The sequence below is a fragment of the Orbicella franksi genome, chromosome 5, assembly GCF_964199315.1.
Source record: "Orbicella franksi chromosome 5, jaOrbFran1.1, whole genome shotgun sequence".
NCBI classification, from domain to species: Eukaryota; Metazoa; Cnidaria; class Anthozoa; order Scleractinia; family Merulinidae; genus Orbicella; species Orbicella franksi.
The window spans coordinates 30,555,652-30,581,797 of NC_138149.1; the positions used below are offsets into that span (position 1 = coordinate 30,555,652).

Consider the following 26,146-nt stretch of genomic DNA (forward strand, 5'->3'; position numbering starts at 1 on the left):
GGCACGATAACAATTCAAACCAGAACTTTCCATTGATCTTTCCGTTGCCGATCTGTGATCCAACTCAGACAAAAAACGGTGGCGTAATTAGATTTTGGTCTCTGTCAGAATCTTACAAGACGAACCAATAATACCTTTGGTGTCAAAATTTTTAAGTTACGAAAAGCAACAACCTTTAACAAAAGAAAGAGTCTTTTGTAATGGTATGTACTCTAACAACACCTTATTGGTTCCTTTCAAATTGGTTTTCATTTCTGTTTCCCTTCGGGTATTAATAGCTAATTATGATGTCCGTTTCTACACCTTTCCAAAATACGTAAATCAAAAAGCAGAGCACCCTTAAGTAAATTATATGTTTGGGACAATCCGGTAAATTGTGGATTATGAGTAAACACGAAAACTAAAGGTTTCACTGGGAAGACGGGAAACGTTTAGCTTTCAGGGCCACTCAGAATAAACACATTAAGGATAAACTTGAACATGAGATATGCAATCACTGACATTAAGTCAAAAAAAAAATTTGAAGACATTGTCGCTGAAATGGTCAGAGACGGTCTTAATAAACCAAATCGGAAAGGTTTTGTTTTCAGATATTTTTTCAAAGAAAATAATCAAACCAGATCGTTTAAGTATAATCAAACTGCTTCTTGTTAAATTTCCTTTACATCCAATTATTATAATGTTTTACAAACAATTTTTCAATTTGCAACGTTTAATTCGCCAAACAAAAGATGTGCAGCGTTGCCTGACAAGCTAAAGGGCTTCATCCAGAATTGGCTAACGGCTGGTGTAGCTGTCAAGCAGGTAAAATATAATTATCTTTGTTCTAAAAAGTTTTATTCGTGGGGAGTATTAACCAGTGCTGGTAAGTAATGCATATCTCAAGCTTGAGTAGCCTTAAAGTATCTCAAGTCCAGTCCTGTTAAAGTCAGTGAACTTGTTTCACTCCTTTTCACCGCTGACAAGCATAGAATAGCCAGCGGGTTTGTCACGTGACTTCTTGTAAATCAATACCACTGTCCCCACCAAGCAAGCAACGCACATTACCAACAGAGCCATCAGGAATATAGGACTGGAACCTAAGTAGAAGGAAAGTGAAAAATAAGATGGTATAACGTGTGTGATTCTTGAGAGCAATTTTTATTCAGGCGAAATAATATCGCATTGTCGGTAAAGATAAAACAAAACAAAGCAAAGACACTTCATTTGAAATGTTTGTAATTTTTAGTGCTTTCCAAATTTTAGACTCCTCGTGTTACTTATCTTAAAGGTTTAGAATTCCACGATTGGCTTACATACCACTTTTGTTCAGGCCATTCGCACTCTTTTTCTCTCGTCTCTGTCGTGCCAGATGTAGTGGTCCCTGGGACAAAGAGTACACGTCAAACATGTGATCTCTCACTTCACGTCTTCCGCGGCCACTTGACGGACATTTCTTGGAGCACTTGGAGCCTGGGTCGGTACCATTGCATACAATCACGTGACAGTGAACGAACACAAATGGATGGTCAGCAATGAACTTGACGGCTTCCAGGCTAAACCGCTGTGCACTGACTAAAGGTGCAGCATGGTACTTCACAGTGTTGTCGATTGGGCATCTGAATCCAGATGTTGGGCATCCAGATGTAGTGGTCCCTGGGACAAAGAGTACACGCCAAACATGTGATCTCTCACTTCACGTCTTCCGCGGCCACTTGACGGACATTTCTTGGAGCACTTGGAGCCTGGGTCGGTACCATTGCATACAATCACGTGACAGTGAACGAACACAAATGGATGGTCAGCAATGAACTTGACGGCTTCCAGGCTAAACCGCTGTGCACTGACTAAAGGTGCAGCATGGTACTTCACAGTGTTGTCGATTGGGCATCTGAAAAATGTAAAATCTTAAATTAGTCGCCAAACAGCACCACCGTCGTATGTTAAACCACATTTTAAGTAACAGAAAGATGCCGAGAAAGAACAAAAGACTCTGCTCATACTCTTTCGTTATAAACTCGTACTTCAAGGAATTCTGCTGGTCCTGCGTCGGCGTGGCATAGCATCGATCCGCTATGATTGACAGCTGCTTGTCACCTGATGTCACTGACACCTCAAAGAACAGAAGTTTACGCAGCACCACAGAAACAGGGAAATCATCCTTCGTGTAAGGACTCACGAATTTCTTGTCAGGAAACATCTTCAGAGAAAGTGTAAAATTCCCTTTCCCTTCATCATTGAACACAAGTTTCCTGTTACTTGGCTTCCAACCAACCGATGATACCACGCCATACTTGGAATAACAACAGCTGAACTGTATTTCTATTTCACGCACGCGTGTTATGACATCCTCAGCAGCCACAGGGATTTCCAAGACTGTGTTGGAGTAAACAATGGCTGTGGGTGTTTGCCTGCGTGTTGTGTTACAACCAGTCAGCGGTGTCGTTAGAGAGAAGGCAGGGTTTGTTTCTTTAGCTTTGCATGTGGTGTCCAGAGGGCGAAGGTGCTCACGGTCAATACCACGGAGCAGGGACTTGGGAATGATGATTGTCAGGTTGTCCCTGTTGCACTGAACATCAACACCTGGAGCTAAAATGATACAAAACAAGATACACACTGCTCTGGCTTTAAAGAAACGAACATATATACTTTTGAACTCATGTAAATTAGGGACTTAAAAGTGCACAAATTTCAGCAAGGCATTCGTTGACCTGTAACTGTAGCTTAATTGATACTTACCGTGACATGTCATGTTATCCAATGCTAAGCTCAGTTCCGGGTCTGGACATTCACATTTGTAGCCTCCTGCAGTATTAACACACTTATGACTGCAGCCGCCATTTGACACAGAGCACTCGTCAGTATTTGAAAAAAACAAACAAAATCTCTGCCGTGTAGAAATAGTATCAAGAATATTATATAGATAAGGACCTCCGCATTTAACAGAAAACTGTGAACCCACCGTTGCAGGAGACTGATTTAGCACTCTCCGTCCATTGACCATTTATCCGACAATGTTTATAAGATGGACCTTGTAGCTGGTATCCCTGTGGGCATGAAAACGAGCAAGTGGTGTTGAATTTCATCTGCGACGTCAGACAACCGCTTGGTGAGGTTTTCACAAGACTGTGCAGGGCGAGAACTGGACACTGAACTGAAACGGAAAGTGAGCACAACAAAGTATTCTTAGACGAGCCTTGTAAACGTTCCTTTTTTAAGGAAATAGGTTTGTAATTACACAACCATACAGGTCCATCCTCAGTAATACCAGGTTTATGGACCGAGCCGCAGACGAGGCGGCTCATAAACCTGAAAACAAAAACGTGACACCAACATTCTCCAATACGGACCGAACGAGCTAGTTTTATAAAGTTTTTATTTTGATGGCTCATTTTTATTCTGTTGATAAATTTGATGCTTTTCTGCGATCCATTCTCGGTAAACACGCGCGCGGAGAAGGACGGTTTTCATATACATTTTTCATGTTGCCGTTTTTGAACATTTAACTGAAATTGTCCTTCAAACATGATCCTCTCCTGGATCGACTTGTTAAATCTGGTGTGACGAAGGGCCACCTGAATCCACTGATTGACATTATTCCAGCAAGCTGATTATCCTCTTGCTTAACCTCCTACCTTAAAGTTTAACTTTCCCTGGATTGCGGCAAAATTCGCAGCATATTGTGAGGAGTCACAGCCGGCATTTTTGATTAGAACGCTTGAAGCTAAACATTCTTTCCTCAAAAAAAGAGGGACAGGATGGCTTTAAATGCAAGCCGTTCCTAGTCCGTATATTACGATCTACATGCTTTCCCTCCGTAACAATCAACTACCACAATATTACTCGTTTGATTTTGACGTGATATAGACTGGTACTATCATGAACGTACCAAAATGTTTCGATTGTTGACCAATATTGCCAACAATATGCGCTACAGAAGTCCGCAATCGAGGTATTGTAATTGTTTTTCGCTGAGGAGACGAAGCTCTCAAGAGATTCTCATGAGACTACTACATTTCAGTCCAAGGTGTAAAATTGAGAACGTGCCATGGTCATTCAGTTTTATAACGGTCAGCGCGTTGAACTCCGTTTGGGATCGTACGCTGCCAGGGTCACTGTAATTTCTTAAAGGAAGACACCTTACTCTCACGGTACTTCTTTCTACCCTTGAGAGAGTAAAGTAAGTAAGTTGTTAGAGAGTTATTAAGTTAAGTTAGTTACGTTTGTTAACTTATACACTAATTAGAAATTAGAAAGGCTAAAAAAAACACCAAACGTCAGTTCGACACAACGTTTGCTTCTCCCTGATGGTAACAGTTTGGCCGTTAATTTTCTTTGGTCAAACTGGGTTGCCATTGTTGAATGATTACGCCTTCTAGGATTCTTCGCTTGTCAAAAGATTGGCCCGTGCAGAGTATGCGCCAGCTGAAAAAATGCAAAGCGTTCTTGCGTAGGCAACGGGTAGGTTTAGAATCATTACATGTGTTTGATTGTTTCACAATTCGGACCTGCTCATTCCTCGTGATGTCACCGATTTAGCTGTCACCGCAAAAACAGTCTCCTTTATAGATCACATGTGACCTATGAGTGTTTTTGTCTTTGACTTTGAAAAAGCTTTTGATTTGTCTTGTTTGGACAATGAAAATGTGATTGAAACCCGTGAAATTGTTCAGTTTGGAAATCAAAGTTTTGCTAAGTTGTTCGTTTCTATTACAACAAGAAAGCTTGATGAAAATCTAGCTGCGCTCTTCGAAAAGGAAACTAAGAATAAAAATATCGTCTCCAGGTGAACGTTTCAGAATACTATTTCTCTGTGTGGGGAATAAAGCGCTTTGAATATCCCGCATTTAGAAAGGTTCTTTCAATTGTTTTGACTTCGTTGTCAAAATCAGAAGAGATATGTGTCGCTTGATAGAGAGCACCTGTTATTGCGGTGACAGCTACATCGGTGAGACCATGAAGAATGTACAGGTGCGAATTGTGGAACATTCAAACACAGCTATTACTAAACCTGCCCGTCACCTACGCGAGAACGCTTTGCATTCTTTTAGCTGGTGCATACTCTGCACGGCCTAATCTTTCCACAAACGAAGATTCCTAGAGGGCCTAATGATCCAACAATGGCAACCCAGTTTGAACAAAAAATTCACTTTTACATATGGCCAAACTCTTCCCACCGAGCATTACATAACGGTTATAAATTATGCGAGTAGCGGACGGCTGTTTTCATCCTGAAGATGACGTAATATATCAAACATGAAAGAGGGTGTTTGACCAAATTTCCAAACACCGAGAAGACGGTTGAAAATACGACGCGCAGCGGAGTATTTTTGACGAACTTCGAGGTGTTTGGAAAAGTAGTCAAACACTGTCGTGAGTGTTTGATATATCTTCTCAATCAAGACTAAAAGTAAGGAGAAAACGGAGAAATGAAATCGTTAAAATCTATGCTAATTAAAATCAGATATCTAAACACCGTCACGGTCATGATTTCCTTTGTTTAAACTTGATTAATTATTGATGATTTTGAGAAATTATCTTGAAAACGTTTGGTGTTGCACTTTTTTAACCATACTTAAACTTTTTTCAGCCTTGTTAATATTTTTTCATAACATGAAGCAAATTTTATGTTTATACACTAACGTTTTTCAAAAAAAGTAGCAAGTAATTATCAGATAACAGTCATACCTAAACAACCATACAGTTCCATCCTCATTGATATATGATCATACCACGCTGTTGGCCTGAGTCGAATGTAGTGAGCTTGGATTGGCGGGTTTAACTTGTGGTAAACTATGCTGTCTCTGTCTTTATTTCCATCAAAAACCTAAACATATAGGATCAACAAACGTAAGGATAAAGTTTGCACATGACATGTCTTGATAAAAATAGAATACTAAATTAGCAGTGAGACTATTTCTGAGATATTTGGAAAGTTACAGAGATACATAGGATGTGGTCAATAATGTATGAAATTCTTAGAGGGTATGGTTTTACCTTTGGTGAACTCTGGCCTGATGCTTTGTAATAGTGAAAGTTCACTCCATCGTCACTGTATTGAAACTTGTATTTGGTTACCCACTGGCTTTTTCCATTTCTTCCTTGTGTAGCTATACCTGTTAATTTGGTGTAACTAACAAAGACCACCTGAATCCATTGATTCGCATTATTCCAGCGAGCTGACCATCCCCCTTGTTTGCCTCCACCTGCCTTAAATTTCAACCTTGCCTGGATTGCAGCGTGATTTGAATCATGCTCTGAAGAGGCGGTGATTTGAGCATCTTTAATGCGACGGTTCTCCATGCCAAGAGATGATGAACATTCTTCACACGAGAAAAGAGGGGCAAGATGGATTTAAAAGAATACCGTTCTTAAAAATGAAACAATGAAACTTAAACAAATGAATCAACATCGATCATCAATGCATTCAAATACAAAGGGAACGAGGACGGGCTTCCTGCATTCTTTAACGCGGTTTCCATTACATCCTCCGTGGTTTTCTCCTCTTTGTGCCTTATTTCTTACTACATTGAATGTTTGTACTACCTTTCTAGGTTCTCATCATCTTAGGACTGGTTCCTGCCCTCTCTTTTCGCACCTCCCTATATCTTTAGGTACAATACCCGCGGGGATAATACCTCGTATGACGCAATCAGTTAAGCGTGCATTTAGGTATAGACTTAAGTCCCGTCCACACTGAAAACGCATCAAATGTTTTCCATTCACACTACGCCGGAGAAATTTGAAAGCAACAATCACCGGTCATTTTGGATTTGTGTTTGAGGAAAATTCGGTCAGGGAAATCACAAGTCAAGATTATCGCGACGCCATCGTTTTCGAAAAGCTCTGTTTTCAAAATGTTTTCCGTACACGCGAAAACGAAACCCTGCGTTTTTAAATTTGGTTTGAAGAGCGTTTTCCGAAAGCTCCGTTTCCCTGACGGATTAATATGGGCAGTAGGTCCAACTTTAGAAATAAACGGCTGGGTTTTCAAATTTTTCCGGCGTAGGGTGAACGCTGCCTAGATAGTTAACAGAAGTAAAAAAAAAACAATACGAACTTGTCTTTCTTTGATTTTACATATATATTATAATAGTTCTCTTATCCTGCAGACAACGTTCAATTCCAGCGTTTACGTAACCGGCCTGGCTCATAATAACCAGGCACGTCAGGCAGCCAAAAAAAAGCTAGAGATTTGGGAAATCGTTATCTTCTTCTACTTAATTTCTAATGAAAAATATATATTTCCAAAGCGATCAATTAAATCTTTAATCAATGAAATATTTCTTGTGGTCGGATTGTATACAGCTACAACAAACAAATATTCATGATGTTAACAGAGATTTACTGAGCGTTAGCTCTCCTTAAAAATGGTATTTGTATCTTTTGTCGAATAACTGATAACAAGTGCAAGCAAAGCGAGGTGGCACTCATGATTGAACTTACTAAAAATTACGATGAAAAGGCATTAAGCCGACAAAAACATAGTGCAAGTCCCTAAATACCATTTTAAATGGTGTATTTCTTAAACTATTTACTGATAAATACTTAATTTGACGCTAATTTTGATCAACCTGTGCGAAATTTATCTGTTAATCATTAGAGTCCATTCTTCGTATAAAAACAATATTCTTAGTTTTACAGAGCAACTCACCTTGAGATTTGAGTTCACCTTGAGTTCGTAACACAAACACTGAAAGTCCCACGAGGAATACAGACGCCCAATTGGAAAACGCCATGTCAGAAAGAAATGGATTATTCACTGACAAGATGAGTTTCGGTATGTAACTCAAATTCGATGAAAGACTAGTTGTAAAACTGACGTTAGTCGGTTGATCGAAGCAGTAAGTCTACGTGTTATCAGGTTAATAAATATGCACCGTAACGGGTTTTTTTCCAAGTAGTTTATCCAAACATTTCAGAAACCGAAACAATGAGGTATTGTCTCTCGGAGACTATATAGCTAGAATACAACAGGCCTTACAATTAAAAACACAAATATTTTCTAAGGTCCTACGCCGATAAATGACAAGTTACGCTACTTTAGCTTTTACTGAGTTGTCGTGAACCTTTAATTTGTTTGGTTTTCTTAGATGGCATTTTGCGGGTTAGTGGTTTTGACGTGAGATAACACTAGTTTTGTTAACGTGCCAAACTGTTTCAATTTTAAGGCAACACAGTGGAACCCCGTTTATAGCCAAACGGTTACCAGCGGGCCATAAAAATTTGGCCGTATTAACTGGGTTAACGGGGTAGGATCAAATTTCATGACTGGTCTAAATTGAGTGAGTCTTAACAGATACATCACATAATTGATTTAAGTGGCCGTACAAACGGGGTATAATTGTAAAGGATTATACAGGCTGGGATTTGAGAATGTGGCCGTTGGCCGTATCAACGGGGGGACCGCGTTAACGGGGTTCTCTCATAAGAAAATGTATGGGCGTTTCGCTGGGACAAAAAAATGGTGGTCGAAATAACGCGGTGACCGTATTGACGAGGTGACCGTAAGGCAGGGTTCCACTGTATTGGTAAGTCAACTGTGTGCTGCAGTCTTCCTTTTCTCAGGTTATTATTTGTGTTTGTTACTGAGGGAAGAAGCTATCAAGCGAGAGTGTTAGTACACTGTTTAATAGGGAAGGTGTGACGGTCTGTAGTGGACAGTGTGTTGTGTTATTGAAATCCCAGTGCTTCTCTCCACCCGCGAGTGTATAAATGCCATCGTCAACACTGAGAAACATAAACCTACGACGGACTGGTCTCTCATCAAGGAGGTGTGTGTGTGTTGAGGGCGGGGGGTTAGAAATATTCGTTGCATGTTACTGAAACCGAGATACATGTAGGCTCTCGCGGTATAGGACACTTTCATCCTATAAGGGAGGTAAGCAGAAAATTTCATCCAATTTGCCACATGAAAAAAAACAAAAACAAAAAAAACAAAACATTACTGAGAGCGTTTAGGGTAGTTCTCGTACCAGACGCCTATTGTGTCTATAATACTGGCATTAAGTTAGCTTAAATATCAGATTAAGGTATCAGTAAGGGGAAAATTTGCCATTTTGCATAATTTTACTTTTTTAAGCGGTTGGATAAATCTTCAAGTAATCTTTAAGATAAAAAAAGCTCCACGAAAAAATCTTATATCTGCCGGTGGTTATTGCGCGAGAAAGATTGTTTTGCATATTAATTACTTAATTGAGAGTTGACAAGTTCTGTCAAATGAATTAATTATCGAGACAAGAAGCCACATGCCACAAGATCATGCTGAGTTGACACGCGATTCGCGCGCCATAATCAGTGCCGGATGTCTTCGAAGAAGACAGAGCGATCTTGCCCGTTTTCATCGGCTAAAGGAAGGCCAAAGAAGGCGAAAAACACTTTCAACAAAGAGTGGGCCGCTAAATTAGCGGAAAGCGGCAAAGGGTTCGTTTTACAATCAAGAAAAATTGCTGAATGAACTCGACAACGATCGCGATCACAAAGCCAGCGAGCAGGCCGAAATGAGCGCAAGCCGCGCTAAAATACTGTTGCAAGAAACTGTCGAAGCAGAGGAGATTGACGAAGAGAAGTGGACGAGATTGAAAGGCAGATTGATTGTACAAAATTAGAATCAGCAGTGCAACATTTTTTTTGTCTTACCCAGCTATTGTCATTTCTTCCAGTATCTTTGCCTTTGCATCAACATCAGTCGATGTAGTCCCGTTTACGACGTCCTCTCCAGCTTTTCCCTTTGAGCGCTTGCATTTTCTCGGGGACCTTCTGCGGGCCTTCGGCATGTTAACAGTGACATGGTCATAATTTTGAAGATTAGTCAACCGATACGTAAAATTACGAACGCTAATATAGTAAATCAAAAGATAATTTCACGTTTACTAAATTTGGAATTCTGACTTCACACATGAAAAAGCGGTTTATTCACTGGTGAATAATTTACCGCGCGCCACGCGGAAATTTGTACCTGTTCCATGTTAACTGTCACAGTCCTATTGTTATACAGAAAGTTGATTCCCCTGCGGTGTCTCCCTTGGTGTGATAATCTCATAACACTTGGATGCCGCCGAATTTTATTTTTTCTCTGTTTCTCGAAAGTAAAAAATAGGCGAGTTGTACGTGCATTTCGAGTTCCAGGTCGGCAGCCCCTGGACCAAATTGGCTGAAATTCGTAGAGAATGTTGTCAGAACGATCGCCGACAAAATCGTGTCTGCGAATTCTGATTACTCTTTTCATTAAAAAGTTATGCCTTTTTTTCTCGGGCAGTCCTACTTTTTTCCCTTTTCTAACTTTATCCTCTTGTAAAATAATGACAAACGCACGTGCCAAAAATCTGAGACACGGTTTTTGAGGTCAATGTGTGAAGAAACGGACGCGATGTTAATCGTTTTTTCCGACTTAAATTGAGCGGGCGTAGACCTTGATTTATGGGTTCGTGAAGCTTTGTAAATATATTCACATTTTCGAAACACGGTAAATTTCTACCGTTTTAAACAGGTCGGGTCATAATCTGTAGTTATTAAGCTTCCAGTAAATATACGGTTTATATGGGTTTTTGTTAAAGCCACGAACGCTAGAGCGGACCGCGCCCGGATGGTCAAATGGGTTATACTGATACCTTAATTCAAAACAATTATCCATATGCATTTGAAAAGGAAGTGCATGGAGAGACAGGAGTAGATTTGAATTAGGCATTGTGTGTTGATTAGGGCAACAAAACTAATATTGATAGAGTTGTAACGCTACTGCGTCTGCATAAAAACAATATTATTATTCCCTTTGGCTACAGATCGTTTGCTTTGACATGATAATATTTATTTAGTGGTCTGAAGAAAGACATTTGATCGATTCATCGCTTGTGCTGATTTATATTGTCTCCAGAATACCGCGAGCCTTAGCTTTTGTCGAGTACCGAAGCCGATAAGTGAAGGAAACCATCAAAACCGTCTTTCACAGTTATATCAATTTCACATGTCTAAATGAAATTTCCGAATCTGCAGAAAACTTTTATCTAGAAAGAGCGAACAAGCGCTTGAAGGCTCACGTTTGCTAACATATAAGACAAGCATTGATACAGGAAATATAAACATTTTCTGGCAAGAAGAAAACCGGGTAACCTAGGTTCGTTGTTTCAGAATAATCCACGATCAGCAAGAATATCGATGATCGATTACTGTTTTACGAGTTTTCAGTGCCGGGCTTTTGGCTGACATTTTTGATGATGCCCAGTTCTTAAAGTGGTACCATGACGAAATTGTATCTTTCCTATCTATGCCATTTTAAAACATAGACAAGTATGGCGCGTTAATACTGTCAAAATTTTAACATAACTGACAAATTGAACGCTATAACTCTTATTCAAACATCGAACCTTTCTAAATCGCGCGCCATGTTCTTGTATGGAACGTGTCAAATCCATCAGATACTTTCTAAAGCGACTACATACCCTCTAAATAGAGCACATTTAATCGATTAGATGCCTTCCAAATCGAGCACATAAGCTGATCACATTACATCGATTAGAAACCTTTCAAATCGAGTACATTAAATCCATCACATTAAATCTACTTAAACCTTCCATTAAGTCGACTAGATAAAGCAGTCAAATCGAGTACATAATATTGATCATATTGTATCGATTAGGATTCCTTCAAATCGAGCAACTTGACTTAAATCAACTAAATATATCCAAGATGCCTTGCTGGTATTCTGTATCAGCTGAGACGTTACGTACGCGGACTCTTCAGTTTTGCACGTGGAGCGATAAACGATGGCAAAGTTTATGTGCATTTTAGGAAACTAGAAGGTGATGAATTCATTAATTTACGCATACTTGTTGAGAGAATTCATTGAATCATATTCCAAGCTGTTCGGAAGTGCTCAAATTGAACGGGGACATTCCATATGACAAATCGCTCACGACGTATCAGTCTCGATCATCCTAGTCGGCAAAATTCTCGGTTTCCGCGTTTGTTGAACTGAGCTGCGACTACAGGCACATTTTGAGAGGGGTGCAAGACTCCTGGTCAGTTATTGTGACATACTAGTCGAGTCAGACGTTGTAATTTCTGTTGAATATTCAATAAAATGGTTGGGAAAAGACAATTCTTCGCAGGGTGTAGCGGCGAAGGTGGAGAGAGGGGGGGGGGGTGGGGGGCTAAAGCATTGAAAGAAATTGGAGACTCTTATAGGGTCTGCGGTGCACAATATATGGAATTATTCTGAAAAATGTTTACAAGAAAGGAATTTCAGTTGGATAACCTATTTTCTAACTCAAACTTGCCTGGGAAAAAATTACTATTCTTATGTCAATGCTATGTCAATAAGGGTTCTATCTACCACCAGTCCATTGATAAGGTAGTGTAATCTTCACCACCAACTGATCAATAAGGTAATCTTTACCATTAACCGATTAATAACAGTAATCAAAACCATTAACCGATCAGTAAGGTTAATCCTTACTATTAACCGATCAATAAGAGTAATCTTCACCTACAACTGATCGATAAAATTAATCCTTACCATCAACCGATCAGTAACGGTAATCCTTACCATCAACTGATCAATAAGGGCAATTTTTATCACTGACCAATAAATAAAATTGATCTTTTTCACCAACCGATCAAAAAGGGTAATCCTTACCTTCAACTGATCAATAAGAATAATCCTCTTTAGCCATCGATAAATAGGAGTAATCTTTACCACCAACCGATCAATAGGAGAAATCTTTGCCAGCAACCAATCAACAAGAATTATTTTTATCAACAACGGACCAATAAGAGTAATCTTAGCACCAATCTATCAATAGGAGAAATCTTTTCCAGCAATTAATCAATAAGAGCTATCTTTATCAACAACCAATCTATAAGAGTAATCTTTACCACCAATCGGTCAATTCCATTCCATTGCCCGATCTTCACACGCGCTTTTGGCGACAGCAATTTCATCGGCGGTTTATGCGTCATTCTCTGCTTCGCACATTGCTCCAACCGGGTGTTAGCATCTTGTACCCCTGCTTCCAGATAGGGCGCAGTGGTAATTCTAGTTTCGGTCTCTGTAATATGTTTCTTTTTCCGGGAGCGGGTTATCGGCCCGCCGCCCAACCCCCAACCAGGAGGACCAGGGGCTGTTCTTCGTCTGGCCTCTACCCTTCAACCAATTCGGCTTGGTTAGACCTGCCAGGGACCAAAGTCCCCGTCGGCACAGCTCTCTTGGTCATTGAGACACACAAGCTCCACCACCACGACAAGGGTCAGCCCAATGTGAAGAATCGATCAATAGGAGAAATCTTTTCCAGTAACCAATCAACAAGAATTATCTTTATCAACAACCGATCAATAACAGTAATCTTACCACCAATCGATCAATAGGAGAAATCTTTTCCAGCAATTAATCAATAAGAGCTATCTTTATCAGCAACCAATCTATAAGAGTAATCTTTAGCACCAACCGATCAACAGGAGAAATCTTTTCCAGCAACCAGTCAATATAAGAGTTATCTTTATCAACAACTGATCAATAGGAGTAATCTTTACCATCAACCGATCAATGAGAGTGACTTTACCACCAACCAATCAATAACAGTGATCCTTACCATCAACCCATTAGTAAGAGTAATCTTTACCAGTAACCCATCAATAATGGTAATCTTTACCATCAACCCATCAATAATGGTAATCTTTATCATCAACCCATCAATAATGGTAATCTTTACCATCAACCCATCAATGATGGTAACCCTTACCATCATCAATAACGTCTGGTAGGCGCTGGCGTAGGCCAAGATGTAGCGCCATCGCCTACTCTATGGGCTACTGGTGATCATATTTTTAAAAGCATAGAATAATGCTGCAAACCTTACAACGTTTCTTACCAGCCACTTTCTTCGGCTGTTTTGGCATGGTGGCGACGTTTCAATCAAAATTTCTTAACTTACTAATGGAACGAGTGTTCAATTCAAACTAGTCCCATTACTAGCCCACTCTCCACTCGCATTATTGTGTGACAGAGCGAGGAAAACCAACAATCGTTTCTTTTGTTTGCCAGTGTGCTGGGTTACAGTTTCTGGCTAATTTCTTTCAAAAACCATGCCATCTTGATACACCCATCCTGAGTTAGTCAAGTTACACCAGTTTACAGGATGTCTGAGGAAGACTCGGACACGGGTTATGTAAAATAAGTGCAAAATATAACCTAGTATGTGGTAAATCTATCGGCAGTCTTACTGTGTAGCGTTCATAAGTAGAACAAGAAGTCAACCAGTGGAACCTAAACCTCTTTGTCTTTAATTTTACAATGCAAATGAAGCAGAAAGCATGGCCGCTGAATGGTTACTATGGGAGTTAAGACGTACACTTAGACCGGAAGTGAAATTTGCCACATTAACGATAATCACCCTGATAATATAAAACAAATTTCGTCTGCAGCATCGTAAAACTGAAAATTTTACACAAATGTATGTTTTCGCATGACTTGGACCCTCCATAATGTAAAATTTACATCCCCTGGTCTGAGCGTTTTGTTTATTTTCACATGCTAATTTTAAAATGAAGATGTCAATAAGTTCAGCTGAGAAGGTCTTGGAATTTCTTATTCTTTCACTAATAACGATAATTCTAGAAATTGCGGTTTGAACTATAATTTTAACGCATGTGCGTTCTCGATCCTCAAATCAACATAATCAAATGCGCGTACGTGTATTTTTATTGAATACGTTCAACTCTTACTGATTTTATTGTTATGTTTACAAAAATCTGACCACCGGTAGGCCATGGGTTAGCCACAGGATAGGCCAAGGCCTTCACCATGACCAAAGCCAATGGCTTCATGTTTTGTGCACGGCAATTGGTAGTGAAAGAGAGGAGCATAAACTGTTTGAAAACTGATTCAGAGGCAGCATAAAAATTTAGGGCCAGAGAAAGGCTACAGAAAGAGCAACAGAATAAGGTAGTAAAGTCAAACTTCCCGCACACTCTCCATTTCAAAGATTGGATTGGAACATTCTTTATGCAGTAAAGTCTAGAAGATAAAAACAAAAATGCGCGTATAATTATGAAGAAGCAGAAACAATTAACAACACAGTTATTGTGTTATTAATTTTCAACTTGTTACGTTTCAATAACCAAAGAGATGGTGACGGATTCTCAATTTTTCCATGGAACCTATCCAGTATCCAATTTGATAAATAATGCAATTTGCTTTGCCTAAAACTGAAACTGACCTCTCGTAATAACGCAACAGGAACGCACCGTACCCACTGCACTCAATATAAAACTTGCTACAACTCTCTCAGTTAAGTGCAAACAAAAGGGTCACGAAACTGCTCATAAAAGGCAACCCTTACCATCATGGAGAGTGGAAATGCAGAAATACTTCAGTTTATCGTGTTGATATGACACCACTACATAAACAAGCTCGAACAAAATATTAAACACCATGATGACTGCAATCTGGCTCACATTGAGTTAAACATCGACATTAATTCGTAATGGAGTTCTCGCTCGCAGGTTTAAAGTGGAATATGTATCCCCGATGCCTCAAAATGTCCAAAATTTAGCTGTAGGGCAACTGGAGCTTTTCCTTAGATGTTTGAACGTGAAATATGCACACGTTTACAAAACTTCCGAACGCCTTCCGCTCACAGAAGTCCGCCATGTTTGTTTTCCACAAAACCAGTACTTATATATAGTCTTCTTAAAAACGCAATCAACTAAGGTACCAAGTACACGTCTAAAATGAAAGCAAAATTTTCCTACTGTGACCAAATCAAGTTTAATGAACCTGTACTTAAACCAGGAACAGCAGAATAGCAGCATATCGCTAACCACTAACTGTTAACGTTTTCCAGCTGAAAAATTCAGTAGTTGTTATCTGTCGGAAATTATACTGAAATCCAACAGTAAACATGTACCTGCAGATGGCATAGTGCGCGCGCAAAACAAGTGCGAGATACGCAAATGTTTTACTTACAGGGGAGGTGAGAAGAAAAAATGTAACGGACACCGTAAAAGTTTTCAAAAAAGATCAATAACTTTAAAAAAACGCGTGGCTACCCTTACATTTATGTTATGACATGGAAGTGGCAAGACTATTCAACACGTGATTAGTTTCTGGTTGTGAGCAAAAGGTATTTAGACTGTATTTTAGCGGCTGAACAAGAGGGAGGCTGTAAGAGACGCTAAAAGCGCTGTTGGAACGATTTTATCATTAAAAACATTGCAAAAATGGTTTTTATGCTACCATTTACCATGTAGTTTTAAGATCTTTATAAAAGTCTTTGCTTTTCAGTATGTAAAGGCGAATTCTAAGGAAATCGGTGAAGAAATAACCTTTCCTACTTTTTCAGAAAAATGCTGATATCAGTATTTTTGTTGAGATTCAAGGCTAATTATCTCGAAAAAATGCGTGGCTACCCCAATTTTTCTTTGTGGATTCCAATAGCCCTCGCAAAGATGTACTTTTTGCGCGTGGTCCTAACCTAAAAAACTTTGTATTTAGTAGGCACCGTCCTTAACTTGGGCGATCATGGAAACTCGGTTCCAGGCCTCGCTGGCACACCCTCACCCTCCCCAATCCCCTCCTCCTGGTAAACAACGCTGTGATTTTGATCAAACTGACCACGGTCGTCGCCATTGAAGTCAAACAGCCGGGAATTTGAACGCATTTTATCATTTTTCTCGCAGCTTTGCAGGTCGTTCCGCGCCATGAAAACCCACCGAAACACCCTAACGAAACCACCAGCTACGCACAAACGTACAACTGATCACATGAAAAACACCATACGTCTGTCGAGTACTGCCGATTATACAGTATGGTCCGCGACGGGCTCTAATGTAAAATAAATTCGTAATAAATTAAACCAGTGCGCAGTCCAATGCTTAGATAATACTAGACCGGAAATGGAGAGATCTGATTGGTTGATTTTAGCTGTTGGCCCTCTAAAGTAACTAATCATAATTTTTGGAAGCTTTAACCTTTTGATAGTCTGCCCACAGACGTTAGTGCTTTTGCTGCGAGTTCCCCCCTCCCTCCCCCCACCCTGCCTTTTAGCGCGTGTATCCCACGCGCTGGGTTAATATTTCGTTAAGTTTGCGATCTCGACGAATTTAAGACAAAATAGAGGATCTGAGGAAAGACTAAGCTTGTGAGTGACTTCTGATTCCTTACTTGCCGTGTCTTCTTCTGACCTGAAGAAGACTAACTGGCTAATTGCTAGTGCGGTCACCATCTGGGTAATTTTTGCGATGTTGTGATGAGCAAGGACATAAAATTATTGGTTCGAATGACAAAAAAAAAAAAAAAACACCCCTAGACAACAACTTCAATTTTATAGCAAACCAGCGTTTATTGCAAGCCCATAATAATTTCTACATTACAGAAATGGTACCTTATTACACCCATCTAAATTCTATCCCCCGCAGACCTACTAACAATGTATTCTACATCTTAGAAACCAAACACTAAAAGCAAGCCCCCTTAGCTATAGCTGAATTACACGTTTTCGTCAATCCGGTAAAAAGTAGATTGTTAGGCTTAACTTGAGCTAGGGATATGTAATTAAAGCGAGTTATTTTAAGACAATGAATCTCGGAAGCCCTCTTACAAAATGTTAGAAAATAAAGCAAATTAACGGGGCAAAAGATTGATTCTTATACATCTATACATGAAGTAATATCAAATTCGAGAGGAAGTGTTTCATCGGGATGGCCAAACACCGAGAGGAGAGTTGAAATAAGATGTGCAGCGGAGAATTTTTGACTAAAACCCAAGGCCTGGTTGTTCGATAGCCGATTAACGCTAATCCAGGATTAAAAGTTAAACAGAGTTCTAATTTCTCTTGAATAAAAATGTTTTCACTGTCCATGTTTCCTGGAGTTTGACATTAGTCAAAGCCAAAATTGAAGGACAAAAAATTTAAACAGAAAACTTCACTGAAGAGCCCAGGTGTTTGGGTAGCTGATGAAACAATGTCTCGTGTGTTTGATATATCTTCCCAATCAAAACAAAAACTAAGGAGTAAAGAGAGAGTTAAAATCGTCAAAATCTGTGCTAATTAAGACCGGGTATCCAAACCTCCTTCACGGTCGTGATTTTCTTTGTTTTAACTTGATGAATAAGTGATGAGTTTGCGAAGAACTTTTCAGAATAGTGGTAATAACTAGTGTTTTGTCTACAGGGCTCACTACCTAAGGTTCACAAATAATAAGATTAGCGAGGAAACTTTCAGTAGTTCTGTACATATCTCAAGCTCGAGTAACCCTAAGTCCTTTCGATCAAGTAGTAGGCCGTATTCGTATTCCCGTAATTGGACTGGAACTAGCTTGAAACTGAGGCTAATGCGGGGAATCTTTCAAATGCAAATAACCTTTATCTCTTTTTAATGATATTCCCCTGCATGAGCCTCTATGTCAAGCTAGTTCCAGTTCAATGCCGAGAATACAAATATGGTCTATTAAGAAAGCTTTCACTCCTGATCACCGCTGACAAGCACAGCATACCCAGCAGACTTGTCACGTGACTTTGTGAATATCATCAGTGCTGTCCGGGCCAATCTGGCAAGACACATCACAAGCAGAGCCACCGGGAAGACAAGAACATAGATGGATTAAGAACACAAATAATGAGAAGAAAGATGACACAATATGACAGTTTCTCAAAATTGCTAAGTCAAAAAAATACAATTTATCATTTTTCAATTTTCAATTTGCACGTACCGCGTCTACATACCACTTTTATCCAGGTCCTTCCCGCGCGTTTCCTCTCGTTTCCCTCGCGCCAGGTGGAGTGGATCCTCAGCCAAAGAGTACACATTAGTCACGTCATCGCCCACTTCCCGTCTTCGTCGATTTACTTGCAAGCCTGAATTGGTTGCGTTACCTATAGCCAGATGACAATGAACGAATACAAATAGATAATCAGTAAATTTAAAACAAGCCCCCGTCAAATTTAGCACTCTCTAAATCTCAGACAAAAAAAATCCTTCTCATTAAGATAACCCCCTCCCAAACCAAAATATGAGACCATCAATTTATACTAAAACCCTATACATTTTCCGCCAGTATTTTAACGTAACATTTCTCGCTGGATTTTCTGTGTTAGGTGTTGGAGGACGCTTATTGCGAAGTCGTGATTGGTCTTTTCTTTCCATTCATACTTTAAGGCAGTTTCGTTTGATCTCTCTCGCTTGCAACCCTACACTTATTATCCTTCGAGCCGGTCACTTTCTCTATTTTACACGAGTATAGCCCGCCCGCCCGCCCTCTTTCAGATATGTTCCTTTAATCTGTTCCTGTTTATCCATTGCGTGATACTGTCTTTGTTTTCATTTATTTCCAGGCGGCAGAGAAGTCTACATGGATCGCACACAATGCTTTAGATGCTTTAAGCTCGGCCACCGGGCGAGAGACTGTACCAGCGCTTGGTCGAGCCCCAGAAATGTCTACTGTGGAACCAGCTACTCTAACATCTCTAACAAGCCCTGTCAGGTAATGTAACCCCACCCCGGTCCTAATCAGCGAGGTGTTTGAAGAGGAAGTTTCGGATATTGCACAGGTACATTGTGAAAGCGAATTGTTTGAGTTTGAGTTGACTGACCATCCACCACTTGTAAATTTTAAGGGAAATCTTTGAAGAAAACTAGAATTTTGGGAGCGCAGGGGATATATGCTACCTTTCCTTAGTCATCCAGAACCAGCAGTATTCAAAAGCAACAGATCATCCCTTGCCCATGCTGAATTTGTTGAGGATGCTATACGTGAACTAGTTGAATTGGGGCATGTTCTTGAAGTTACCGTACCTCCGTTGGTGGTCAATCCATTGCCAGCTTCCGTTCAAGCCACTGTCAAAAAGAGGCTTGATTTAAGATACATTAATAAGTGTCTGAGAAAGGTGCCCGTCAAATATGAAGACTGGAAAATTGCCTTATCCTACTTCATGACAGAAGCCTTTATGTTTTGTTTTGACCTGAAGAGCGGATACCACCATATTGAAATTTTCGGATTTATCCCTCAAATATTGCACGAAACTTTATGTAAGGCAGCTGTGTCCGTCCGTTTTATGTTCACGAGCTGACTTTGGACCCCCTGTGTGTCAGGCTATGTGGCCGAACATGTGTAAACTTTTGCTAACCTTTCTCACGACGCTATTAGTTTGGCTTTATAAATGTTGCCTCTTTTGCGGTGCATGCCTTTTCTAGGACCTCCGTGTTTTGTCTGGTTTGTCTATCCCTACGAACGTCGGGCATTTGTTTTTGAGTTAGGATTTTTAGGCGTGGCTAATTTATGCCCCAGTGCCGTTACATTACACGATGTTATGGAGTTTAGTTTTTCCTTTGGTATATATCTTAGGTGTTTATTTGTTAGGTCGTTTGACTCAAGTTTTATTTCCCTTCCTTTTCATAATTTTTCTTACATGTCGTAATTGCAACTAAACCTTGGACGTTACTCCCTTCTGCTCTCACACCTGATCGCAATTCCTTATTTAGTGTCTTGCTTAATTGCAGGGCTAATTCTACTGCGAAAAAGTACATCAACTAAATTAATTTTTTTTTTTTTTTTCGTGGTGTAGGAGTAGACAGATTTCTGTTCAGATACCTTTTTCCTTTATTTACTGAACTTAGATCAGCAGCTTAGGTTTCCCGCCTCAATGGTGTTGGTTCATGCCGCGCTTAAATGGCTACATTCTTTCACGCCTGATGAAGGTCCTAATCCTTTGGACAACGCCTACTGCAGAAGCATGATTCAGTGTTCCAAGAGAACAAGGAGCATTCCAGTTAGCAATTAGAAGCCTGTTGATGCTGACCTCGGTTAAAGTATTATCGACAGATTTGGTGCTGAAGGAGCATCGCTGAAGGACTTACGTATTGCAGCAGTAACCTCCTTAGGCTTTGCTGCATTTTTTCGTTTTAATGAATTAGCTAACATTCAGCCTAACCACATATTCTTTCACGAGGAGTTTGTTATAGTATTTGTACCAAAGAGTAAAACAGATGTGTATAAGGAGGGGAATTATCCGTATATCTCTAAGTTAGAGAGTAATTATTGTCCTGTGGCGGTATTGCGTAGGTATATCCAAGCAGCCGATATTGACCTATCAAGTCCGTTGCCCTTGTTCAAGTCATTAACGAAGAGGAAGTCACCTTATACCCTTAGGAATGGCGAATTATCTTATACCCGTTGTAGGGAGATATTCAAGGATGTTTTAAAGGATGTGGGCTATGATCCCAAAGATTCCGGCCTCCATAGTTTACGTTCTGGTGGGGTAACCTCTGTTGTTAGTAACGATATCTCGCATAACGTTTCTGAGAGGTTGTTAAAGCTTCACGGACGCTGCAAAAATGACGATGCTAAGGACATGTACGTATTAGAACCAAAGTGTAGCCGATTACGAGTAACAAAATATTAAGGAATGTAGCTCATGGTTCATTATATTATTCTTTTGAAACGTATCTTCAAAAAAAAAGGGTAATAAAAGTGTTAGAGTCCGCATGCGGTCCACCCATGCTTCGTTGTATCTGTTTTGCAGATATTTAAGTGGTAAATAATTTACGTTCGTTTGAACTTAGCGAATTAGAAAGTAACTAGGGATTATAAGCTTCCTACTGTAAAATGTCCTTTGCGCTGAATGTCGTCAGCTTAAGGCTTGTGATGTATAATCCACGAGCTTTGCCATGCAGCTTAGGTGACATGCCTAACATTTTTCAGATACAGCATAACTAAAAAAACTGTAAACCCAAACCTACATGTAGTAATGATCTTCATTCAACCTCCCTCTTAATATTATTTATAGGTATGCCGATAATATCGTGATCAAAAAAACCTTTGGAACAAACCTGCGACCAGATTTTCTGGCATATCGTTCTATGACTGACTAAGCTTCACTGAAAAGATGGCACATGAAGGTCATTCATTTCCAAAGGGCGAACTAGTATAGGTCTTTCAGCTTTGCACATTGCTTTGCAAAAAACGCATGTTTGACAGTTGTCAGTATTACCAAAACCAACACAATGACTTCCTACCACGAACTAATAAATCACTGATTAGATGTACGTTACGCAATTAAAAATCCAATGTGATCTTTTAAGTTGGAAAAGTTGCAAAGTTAAAAAGCTGTAATCAGATTACAATCATACCTAAACAAACATACAGGTCCATCCTCAGTGAAATATGACCGTACCACGCTGTTGGCCTGAGTCGGATGTAGTGAGCTTGGACTGGCGGGTTTAACTTGTGGTAAACTACGCTGTCTCTGTCTTTATTTCCATCAAAGACCTAAAGATCACAGCAACAAATCTCTAGTGAACCTTCCACATGAATGGGTAAATGATATTTAACTAATTAGCAGTAAAATGGTTTAGATCCTTTAAAGACTGCAAATATGAAAATTGTCAGCTGGGTATAGTTTTACCTTTGGCAACATCTCACATAGTGCTCTGTAATAGTGAAAGTTCACTCCATCGTCACCGTATTGAAGCTGGTATTTGGTTACCCACTGGCTGTTTCCATTTCTTCCTTGCGTGGCTACACCTGTTAATGTGGTGTAACTACCAAGGGCTACCTGAATCCATTGATTGGCGTCATTAGAGCCAGCTGACCATGCCCCTTGTTTGCCTCCACCTGCCTTAAAGTTCAATCTTGCTTGGATTGCAGCGTGATTTGAATCCCTCTCTGAAGAGGCGGTGATTTGAGCATCTTTGATGAGACGGTTTTCCATGCCTAGAGATACTGCACATGGCACTGCGATGCACAAAACAAAAGATATGGAAACCATAAATAAAAAAAGAAGCCAACATCGAAATAGGCCCTTTAAATCTCATGCAGACACTAAAATGTTTTTGATTACAAAACCTTTCACTGAGAACACTGAGCTCTTAGATTTAGCTGTTAAAGAAAGCCAACGCATCTCCAGATAACAAGACGGCTATGGAAAAATATTTTTGCCTTTGATTTCGCTAGCCTATGCTCTAATGCTTGTGGTTTTTGTTAACACTGAATTGCAAAACGTACTTGCTTCTTCTTCCACGAGTTTTGCCATCATGCACTTTACTTGTATGTATTGTTGCTGGGTTCCCTGTATTGTTCATGTATTATTCCCGCCGTTTAGTTCCCGCGTTTAAGTCACGTGATCTTTTCGAGTGTGCATGTAATGGCGAGCGTCAGCAAACATTGTAGTTGTGTATGCGATTCACTCGACGTAACGACGGATAACACGGATAAAGACGCGGAAGATTGATGGAATTATGTACAAGCAAACAAGAGCGTCTTATTGGGGTGTTAGTCGAATTAAAGTCAGTGAACTAGAGTGAATCTTGCCTATTGAAACCGAGCGAATTGGAAATTGGCCCTTACATGTATAACTAAAGGGGTTTTCAGATACAACGTCAGTTCCAAAACTAAACTCAAACCCCAGCTCTTTGAAACGTAAAACTCATTTTGGTAATGACTGCAACTCCAGCTCCCTCTTTAAATTAATAAAAGGTATGCCAATAATATGGTGATCAAAAAAGCCTTTGGAACAAACATAGGACCAGCTTTCAGAACTAAAAAATACAAAACATTGATTTAACCTCACGTCGTTATTTTAAAAAATCGGATGTAATCTTTAGGTGTTTAACTTAGCTGAAAAAGTTGGAAGTAATCAGATTGCAATCATACCTAAACAACCATACAGTTCCATCCTCAGTGAAATAAGATCGAGCCACTCTGTTGGCCTGAGTCTGATGTAGCCTGCTTGGATTGGCGGGTTCAACTTGTGGTAAACAATACTGTCACTGTCCTTATTTCCATCAAACACCTAAAGTAAAACATTATCATCCACAAAAACCCCAGTGAACCTTCTTATAACTGAAAGAAACTAAATTGATTAGCAGTTAAATGGTTGCCATGAATGCATGCAACTATTGCAAATTGACGGTCGGATGGGTATGGTTTTACCTTTGGCAAAATTTGGCCTGGTGCTTTGTAATAGTCAAAGTTCACTCCATCGTCACTGTATTGAAGCTCGTATTTGGTTACCCAATAGTAGCTTCCATTTCTTCCTTGCGTGGCTATACCTGTTAATTTGGTGTCACTATCAAGGGCTACCTGAATCCATTGATTGGCGTCATTAGAGCTAGCTGACCATCCCCCTTGTTTGCCTCCGCCTGCCTTAAAGTTCAACCTTGCCTGGATTGCAGCGTGATTTGAATCCTGCTCTGAAGAGGCGGTGATTTGAGCATCTTTGATGAGACGGTTTTCCATGCCAAGAGATTCTGTACATGGCACTGCGGTGCACAAAACAAAAGATATGGAAACCATAAATAAAAAAGAAAAGAGGCCAACATCGAAAGAGGTCCTTTAAATCTCGTGCAGAGTGTTTCCGATTATAATAGCCCTCACCGAAAATACTAAGCTCATTTAGCAGTTATATTTTAAAGAAAGACAACGCCTCGCTATTGATTACAAGACGGCTATGATAAAATAATTTTGCCTTTGTTTTCATTAGCCTATGCGCTAATGCTTTTGATATTTAATTAACAACTACAAAACTTGGCTCCTTCTTCTGCGAATTTTGCCATGCACTTTATTTGTATGTAACTAGACGGGTTTTCAGATACAACGTCACTTCCAAAACTAACCTTAAACCTCAGTTCTTTGAAACTCATTTTGATAACAGCTCCAATTTCAGTTTTCCCTTCAGTAATAACGCGTATACCATAGAATGCTGATCAAAAAAGCCTTTTGAACAGACATAAGACCAGCTTTCAGTACTAGCAAATGCAAATCATTAACTTAACCCTTTGTCGTTAATAATCAGATGTAATCTTCAGGTGTTTAACTAAGCTGAAAAAGTTGCAAGTAATCAGATTGCAATCATACCTGAACAACCATATAGTTCCATCCTCAGTGAAATATGACTGGACCACGCCGTTGGCCTGAGTCTGATGTAGCCTGCTTGGATTGGCGGGTTGAACTTGTGGTAAACTATGCTGTCCGCGTCCTTATTTCCATTAAACACCTAAACATAAGCATCAACAAATCTCCATTGAACCTTCTTATAACTGAAACAACCTTAATTAATTAGCAGTTAAACGGCCATGAATGCATGAAACGATTGCAAATTCACGGTCAGTTAGGTATGGTTCTACCTTTGGCAAACTTTGGCCTGGTGCTTTGTAATAGTCAAAGTTCGCTCCATCGTCACTGTATTGAAGCTCGTATTTGGTTACCCACTGGCTGTGTCCATTTCTTCCTTGTGTAGCTATAACTGTTAATTTGCTGTAACTACCAAGGGCTACCTGAATCCATTGATTGGCGTCATTAGAGCTAGCTGACCATCCCCCTTGTTTGCCTCCGCCTGCCTTAAAGTTCAACCTTGCCTGGATTGCAGCGTGATTTGAATCCTGCTCTGAAGTGGCGGTGATTTGAGCATCTTTGATGAGACGGTTTTCCATGCCTAGAGATGCTGTACATGGGACTGCGGTGCACAAAACAAAAGATATGGGAACCATAAATAGAAAAAGAAGCCAACACCGAAATAAGTCCTTTAAAGCTCATGCAGACACTAAAATGTTTCCGATTATAAAAGCCTTCACCGAGAACACTGAGCTCTTAGATTTAGCAGTTAAAGAAAGACAACGCCTCTCTAGATTACAAGACGGCTATGAAAAGATATGTTTTCCTTTGATTTCGCGAGCCTATGCTCTAATGCTTGTGGTTTTTAGTTAAGAATTGTTAAACTTGGCATCTTCTTTTGCGAGCTTTGCCAGGCACTTTACTTGTCTGTAACCAAGGGGATTTTCAGATACAACGTCACTTCTAGCACTAAACTCAAACATGCAGGTCTTGTCTACACAACGAAGCTTTTGAGCAGTTCCAATTAACATTTGCTTATTTTTTTTTGGCATTGGGCTTCATCTCATTATGGCTGAAACAACAATTTGCATTATTTAGACTTGACCAGATAGGAGTGTCATCGGCATACATATCAGTTTCAGAATTATGCATAGAAAGTGGCAAATCATTAATGTAAATTGAAAAAAATAATGGACCTAAAATGGATCCTTGTGGAACTTCTACTACAAGAGGGAGCGGCATTGATGTTTTCCCTGCTGCGAGCGTTCGCTTAAATATGATTTAAACCACACTAGGGAAGTACATTGATAATTTGGATAGAGGAATGTCGTGATGGACTAAGTCA

At 39.8% G+C, this 26,146-nt stretch overlaps 4 protein-coding genes across 4 annotated transcripts; 1 reads left to right on the forward strand and 3 right to left on the reverse strand.

The window, feature by feature from the left end:
* Positions 1-677: 677 nt before the first annotated feature.
* Positions 678-25,754, reverse strand: LOC145488086 (uncharacterized). The gene is made up of 7 exons (XM_081466868.1): positions 25,095-25,754; positions 23,623-23,761; positions 5,977-6,302; positions 5,668-5,806; positions 1,983-2,568; positions 1,300-1,598; positions 678-1,079 (listed from the first exon to the last, which is right to left on the reverse strand). Exons 1-7 carry the CDS (start codon positions 25,455-25,457, stop codon positions 943-945), a joined length of 1,989 nt encoding a protein of 662 aa, XP_081322994.1. The 5' UTR covers positions 25,458-25,754; the 3' UTR covers positions 678-942.
* Positions 15,995-23,054, reverse strand: LOC145488135 (EGF-like repeat and discoidin I-like domain-containing protein 3). Its single transcript, XM_081466930.1, has 4 exons — positions 22,376-23,054; positions 22,101-22,239; positions 18,698-18,847; positions 15,995-18,522 (listed from the first exon to the last, which is right to left on the reverse strand). Exons 1-4 carry the CDS (start codon positions 22,736-22,738, stop codon positions 18,503-18,505), a joined length of 672 nt encoding a protein of 223 aa, XP_081323056.1. The 5' UTR covers positions 22,739-23,054; the 3' UTR covers positions 15,995-18,502.
* On the forward strand, positions 19,406-22,086 carry LOC145486889 (integrase/recombinase xerD homolog). Its single transcript, XM_081465598.1, has 2 exons — positions 19,406-19,455; positions 20,782-22,086. The coding sequence occupies exons 1-2, from the start codon at positions 19,406-19,408 to the stop codon at positions 21,371-21,373; spliced, it is 642 nt and encodes a 213-aa protein (XP_081321724.1). The 3' UTR covers positions 21,374-22,086.
* Positions 23,707-25,121, reverse strand: LOC145488142 (lactadherin-like). Its single transcript, XM_081466939.1, has 2 exons — positions 24,826-25,121; positions 23,707-24,230 (listed from the first exon to the last, which is right to left on the reverse strand). The coding sequence occupies exons 1-2, from the start codon at positions 24,845-24,847 to the stop codon at positions 23,806-23,808; spliced, it is 447 nt and encodes a 148-aa protein (XP_081323065.1). The 5' UTR covers positions 24,848-25,121; the 3' UTR covers positions 23,707-23,805.
* Positions 25,755-26,146: the final 392 nt, after the last annotated feature.

Bases quoted from the DNA above. Each gene is read 5' to 3' on its own strand.
- LOC145486889 (XM_081465598.1), top strand. From the start codon at position 19,406: ATGTCTACTGTGGAACCAGCTACTCTAACATCTCTAACAAGCCCTGTC. The intron at 19,456-20,781 runs GTAATGTAACCC...CCTCGGTTAAAG, and splicing joins TCTCTAACAAGCCCTGTCAG to TATTATCGACAGATTTGGTG.
- LOC145488135 (XM_081466930.1), bottom strand. From the start codon at position 22,738: ATGGTTTCCATATCTTTTGTTTTGTGCATCGCAGTGCCATGTGCAGTA. The intron at 22,240-22,375 runs GTAAAACTATAC...TGTGATCTTTAG, and splicing joins TATGTGAGATGTTGCCAAAG to GTCTTTGATGGAAATAAAGA. The intron at 18,523-18,697 runs GTATGTAGACGC...GTGTCTTGCCAG, and splicing joins GAAGGACCTGGATAAAAGTG to ATTGGCCCGGACAGCACTGA.
- LOC145488142 (XM_081466939.1), bottom strand. From the start codon at position 24,847: ATGGAACTATATGGTTGTTCAG. The intron at 24,231-24,825 runs GTATGATTGCAA...TGTGCACCGCAG, and splicing joins GGAACTATATGGTTGTTCAG to TGCCATGTACAGAATCTCTT.
- LOC145488086 (XM_081466868.1), bottom strand. From the start codon at position 25,457: ATGGTTCCCATATCTTTTGTTTTGTGCACCGCAGTCCCATGTACAGCA. The intron at 2,569-5,667 runs GTATGACTGTTA...GTATCATTTTAG, and splicing joins GGAACTGTATGGTTGTTTAG to CTCCAGGTGTTGATGTTCAG. The intron at 1,599-1,982 runs GTATGAGCAGAG...ATCTGGATTCAG, and splicing joins TACGAGTTTATAACGAAAGA to ATGCCCAATCGACAACACTG.